This window comes from Tachysurus fulvidraco, chromosome 3 (assembly GCF_022655615.1).
Source record: "Tachysurus fulvidraco isolate hzauxx_2018 chromosome 3, HZAU_PFXX_2.0, whole genome shotgun sequence".
Classification (NCBI taxonomy): Eukaryota; Metazoa; Chordata; class Actinopteri; order Siluriformes; family Bagridae; genus Tachysurus; species Tachysurus fulvidraco.
In genome coordinates, this window is record NC_062520.1 from 9,098,086 (window position 1) to 9,104,085 (window position 6,000).

Below are 6,000 nucleotides of genomic sequence, written 5' to 3' on the forward strand. Positions count from 1 at the left end.
AAAGGCAGGAAAAGATTATACAAATTTTCCCAATTTAGAATAGCTCCTTATTTAGAAAATAGCTTAGTACTCAAATATTACACAGATACATCTTGCCGTGTCTTTTGACTAAAAATTATTATCTGATTCCCAAATATTTTAGTTCAGAATCAGTGTAAAGCCTTGTTCATGGGATTTCTGATAGCACTGGAGAAGAGCATGCTGAATTTGAGAGCCAGTTCTGAAGCGAGAATCAGATAATCAGAACAATGTTAATGCAGACTGAGAGACCTCATCTCATGCCATTGGTGTTGATGAGATCCAGCCAAGCAATCACTGGTTACTACATATGTTTGCTCTCCACCTCTGCAATCAATCACATCTGCTGATAGTACAACTTTCTGTGTTTATAACGACCAATCACAAAACACCACACATTCAGTCAAACATTTTCCCTTTGAACACTCTGATGAGACATTTAAGATAAAAGTGACACATGATCAACACAAAGTTGCATTAAGATGATAGCTGTGGAAATTCCCTCCAGATCTGTGCTAAAGGCTTTAGTGTAAAAAGTTGTGTTCATTTGTGTATTTGATGACATCTGGTAAACCAGGCTGAAATGATTATGCATAAGTTAATCAGACTGTGTTTCACAGTAAAACCTTACATCACATTACATTTGAATACATTAGCATGTGTTCATCAAAGCTTAAGTAGTTATAAGAAGTGTTAACAACTCTCTCTACCATTCTTTCTCTCTCCAGACCTGATCATGAGGACACATAGCACCAAGAGTTCTGCTGTCATCCTGAACTTGAGTCCTTCTCATCTTTCTCCTCAAACTCTTCCCAATGGATATGAGTCTCCCTCCTCATCCCCATCTCCATCACCATCTCCCACCATTCCTAGAGAAACTGTTGCTATAGTCCATGCTCCTCCAGGAAACTGCAAAAAAGCCTCCAAACCTCACTCCAATGCACACATTGAATTTCTTCCAGACCCCATCTTGTTGCAGATCTTTGCTCACCTGTCTACACCACAACTGTGTCATTGTGCCCGAGTGTGCCACCGCTGGTACAGCCTGGCCTGGGACCCACGTCTCTGGAGAACCATCCGACTAAGCGGAGAACTACTCCATGCCGACAGAGCCCTGAAAGTCCTCACTCAGCGTCTGTGCCAGGACACCCCCAATGTCTGTCTCACACTGGAGATGGTGGTAGCGAGCAGATGCCCGAAGCTGTCTGATCGTGGCCTGCGCGTGCTAGCTCAGTGTTGTCCTGAGTTACGGCACCTTGAAGTGGCAGGCTGTTATAACATTTCTAACGAGGCAGTCTTTGATGTTGTGTCCCGGTGTCCTAACCTTGAGCACCTGGATGTCTCTGGTAAGCAAAGCAGCATGGAGATCATAACTGAGTCGTAGTTATTAACAGACAGGAAGTCTACTTCTTCAAATCACCTCCTAGTTCCAGAGTCCCCAGTTTGGTCCTGAGCTTGCGTTATTGTGGAATATTGCATGTTCTTTCCATGTCCATGTGGGTTTCTTCCAGGTTCTCTTGTTTCTGCCTGCCACCAAAAACCATGCCAACAGGTCAATTGAATACAATAAATGTGTGAATGTTACCCTTGGATGGACTAATGTCCTATCCATGGTGTTTTCCCACCTTGTGGTGAGTCCCCTTTGGACAGACTCCGGATCTGACCAGAGTCTGATCGGGATAAATCATTTACTGAAGATAAATGACTAAAATAAAATGCAAAAGGGTTTTAAAGGGAACTACATGTTGTGTATTAGTTAGGCATGTGGTGCAGCTGATTCACCAACATGGCTTAGAAGACACGTTGAACTTATCATCATATAATCTGTATTTCATGGTGCCGAATCACTGCCATCATCCATCACGCTGTACACTGTTGGATTTGCTGGGAGAGTAATTCATCGCAGTGCTGCTTTGCTCGGAAAGCTGGGAAAAGCATTAAAGAATTGGGGAATTACTGCCAGTCTTTCGGTTCCCCCTGGGAGAAGGAGAGGTCTGCCGAGCTCTGAGAGTCTCAGCCTCAAGGAGAAGGGCCGTTCTGCAGCTTACATTAATGCAGTGACACACTCAAAAAAATCCTTGGTGGGCAAAGCTACTGCTGCATCATTCAGAAACGGAAGTAAACCCTTTGTCAGAAGAATAGGCTTTGTTAGTTGTGGTCATGCATGCTGAAAGTGAGAAAAGAAAGATGGCATATCAATTTAAACCGAAAGAAAACAGACACCGAAATGTTTCCTTTGATATTAAATGGTGCCCTGTGTTTTCCTACCTTTCTGTATGTTTCTGTTGGATTTTTTTCGAAGCAAAAGTAAAACATGAGTCGATTTTAAAATACCACAAAAATCTTTAGAGTCCTTGAATAATAATCTAAATTTTAACATCGACTGAGAATGTCAGAAGAATGTCTTTAGCAATACTGTGACCGCATAAAACAACTTGTAATGTGTATTTGTGGGTGCTTACTTAAACATCATACTTTCTGTCTGTCACTGTGGCTAACCAATCGTGGGAGTCTGTGAGCTCATGTATGTCGAAGAGGGTAGATATGTATGTCATTAGAGACAAAAAAAACAGGAAACAAATCGTATTAAAGAACTTGATTAGCTGCTTCTGAGCTGCAAGTAGCAAGGGGAGATGAAGTGAAATTAATTCATTAATTCATTGTTACTGTTTATTTCTATATTCATGTACACATTTTGCATGAATATCTGCCATCACAATAATTTCTATGTAAGGCTTTATTTTCCATTTACATATTCTACATTTATTTTATTGTTGGTATTAAATGATATTGATATTGTATATTCGTTCTTTTTTTGTTTTTTTTTGTTTTTATGTATAGTATAATTGTACTGAAAATGTGTTTAAACAGGAACTAAAGAGAACATTAGAATCGGTTTAAGCACTTACAGCATATCTCTGTTTCCCCTCAGGCTGCCCTAAAGTGACATGTATAAATCTGACCCAGGAGAGTTCACTTCCTCTCTCTCCACTCCACGGACAGCAGATTGGCCTGCGTTATCTGGACATGACAGACTGCACATCTCTGGAGGATGAAGGCCTACGTGCCATTGCTCTTCACTGCCCGCTCCTCACTCATCTCTATTTGCGCCGCTGCACCTGGCTGACAGATGAAGCCTTGCGCCAGCTGACTCTTCATTGCCCTGCACTGCGCCAGCTCAGCCTGAGTGACTGCCATTTACTGGGTGACTTCGGCTTGCGTGAGGTGGCCCGTATGGAGGGTCAGCTCCGCCATCTGAGTGTGGCACACTGCAGCCGCATCACTGATGTAGGCATGCGCTATGTGGCACGCTACTGTCCACGTCTGCGCTACCTGAATGCTCGGGGCTGTGAAGGCATCACGGATCAGGGCCTAAACCATCTTGCTCGTGGCTGCCCTAAGCTGCGGGCGCTGGACGTGGGCCGATGCCCATTGGTGTCAGACATGGGACTTGAGGTGTTGGCACGTTGTTGCACTGGGCTCAGACGGCTCAGTCTAAAAGGATGTGAGAGCGTAACTGGCAGAGGGTTAAAGGCATTAGCTACAGGATGTCCTGAACTGCAGATGCTCAATGTACAGGAGTGTGAGGTGCCTGCGGAGGTGCTGCGGCTGATACGACGCCACCGCAGACGCTGTGTGATTGAACACACCAACCCGGCTTTTTACTGAGCACACAGGGGTCTTCTGACAAGCGGTTTACTTACCGCAGCTTTATGGTTGATTGATCTCAAGCGTGTGCAAGGCTTTAGATGACAAGGTGTGCAATATGTCTGTAATAATAATTACCTTGCCACTACATTATGTGTTTAATAGTATTTATCTGATAAAAAAGGTTACTGCTATTCTATCTAATGTCTATTGTCTGACTAGTTTTGACAGATGTTATGTCACAAAAGCTTTAATTGAAGTGCCGGGTCTATGGCATTACCACTGTTCAAAGGTACTTTTCTTTTGTTTTAATCTAATACATCAATGTTTTTTTTAATTATGTTTTACATATTTTTATGTATAATACTGTTTTGTGGTTATTTGCACTTTAAAATTCATATATGACTATAGCGTTGCATTAAGAAGCTTTTTAAAAACCATTTTCAAACTTCTTTTGTCTCTTACTATCAAATGGGCTGTTGTGCCTTTTAGACCAATATATGTAAATAACCTCTGTTCTGATTGGCTTGCTTGTGACATGTAAAATATTATGGAAATATAAGTGAGTGAATTGGTCACCTTAAGCCACCATTAGAGTCAACTATTACAAAGTTGTAGAAATGTCCAGATAAGCCTGTGAATATTGACTTTAAATTAGACTTAAACATCAGTAGCCCAGATTAAACTGTAAAACCTCTCCGTCCTACGAAAGTCAGGAAGTTTTACAATTTTACGAAACTTATTAAACAGATTAAAATAGTATATATTTTTTTATAACATATGTTCCTCAAAACAAAAGTCCCTCTCCTTTCTCATTTCCAGATCCTTTAAGGTTAGGGAACAACAAAAAAGTTTAGCTGTGTTTTTCTGTGTTTGCCAACATCCTCTGTTATATCAGAATCAGAATCAGGTTTATTGGCCAAGTGTGTTTACACACACAAGGAATTTGGTTCCAGCTGTTTGTGACTCTTAAAAGTATATATTAGCATATGTAAATGCCTTCATGGTAGTGATGTCACATGCTGACACAGGATGCATTTCAGTTTCTATATATTATATTATATATCAACGTCAACATGGTACAACAAACTGATAAAAAAGCATGTAACATCTAGTTTTCTATAATATGTGTCCTTTACATGCCCCTAATAATTAAGGCAATAAAAGAGCTTGGCTATAATCAGTGTTGTAGAGTTGTTGGTTGAAAGGGATCAGTGATACGACAAAGTACTGCTGCTACAAATAAAGGGCTACTTATTTAACATGCTTTGAAGGTTGGACTTTCTTTACATGCATGCATACTGCGATGATGCTAATTACTATTCATTTGATTATGATTATTTGGTCTATATATATATATGAGTCAATATTTGGTCTATAATAGTCACCTTAATATTATGAGGTCTGGTCCAAAGCCACAATGACACTGCTGCCCCCTGATGGTCCAAACTCAAAGACAGATACAAACAGTGGTTCGTTCAAAGCTGTTTATGAAACGATTAATTTACTTTTTACTTTTCAGATTACTACAGATTCCCACATTATTTCTTTTGCTTATGAGCCAAACCTCATTGGGTCAAAACATTTCTTGAAATTTTGGCATAGAAGCCTTTATTATCATCACATATACCTTACAGCACAGTAGGTGGAATTCTTTTCTTCGCATATCCCAACTGAGGAGGTTGGGGTCAGAGTGAAGGGGAAGCTGTGATACAAGGAGGGTTAAGGGCCTTGCTCAGTTGCCAAAAATTGGCAGCTTGGCAGTGCTGGGGCTTGAAACCCTACCTTCCTATCAACATCCCAGAGCCAACCACTGTCATAGGTCATGGAATTCGTACATGGATTGCAGAAACACAGGTCATTCAAATTCAAAGCTGACCAAAGAGGGTTAACTTACAAATGATCATTGGCATATACCAAAGAAGATTGACTTCAAAAAAATCACAAGGTTTCCTGCAAGATTTGAAAAAGAGTAGTTCTGTCAGTACAAAACTTATGTAAACCATTATGTAAGCAAAACCAAAAATCATTAAACTCTGATGAGTTGTTTTGAAAACGCCACAGACATGCCATTCACTCAAGTGTTTCAGCCTAATAACAATATGGGCGTCATCCTGTGGGAATTACATTATAATCCACTCATTCTTTCTTTGTGTAATTGTGTAATGGCTAGGAAATACAAGTCCATTTTACAGGCTCAGATGTTAAATGTTGTTCCACAAGGATTTTCCTGTAAAAACACATAACTAAAAAAATTCCAAAGTACTTTTCTGAACAATAGAAAGCATCAGAAATTCACTACAGTCCCGTTACAATCAGCAGTTCCAAACATCT

At 40.3% G+C, this 6,000-nt stretch overlaps 1 protein-coding gene across 3 annotated transcripts in view; it reads left to right on the top strand.

Annotated features, from left to right (window-relative positions):
- The window catches only part of si:dkey-192l18.9 (F-box/LRR-repeat protein 7), a 30,650-nt gene extending 25,718 nt beyond the window's left edge, over nucleotides 1–4,932 (top strand). For all 3 annotated transcript variants that reach the window (XM_047811513.1, XM_027149713.2, XM_027149714.2), the window contains 2 exons: nucleotides 747–1,364; nucleotides 2,951–4,932. In XM_047811513.1, coding sequence (XP_047667469.1) covers nucleotides 747–1,364; nucleotides 2,951–3,687 — 1,355 coding nt within the window. In that variant the 3' untranslated portion in view covers nucleotides 3,688–4,932. The remainder of the gene's footprint in view (nucleotides 1–746; nucleotides 1,365–2,950) is intronic.
- Nucleotides 4,933–6,000: the final 1,068 nt, after the last annotated feature.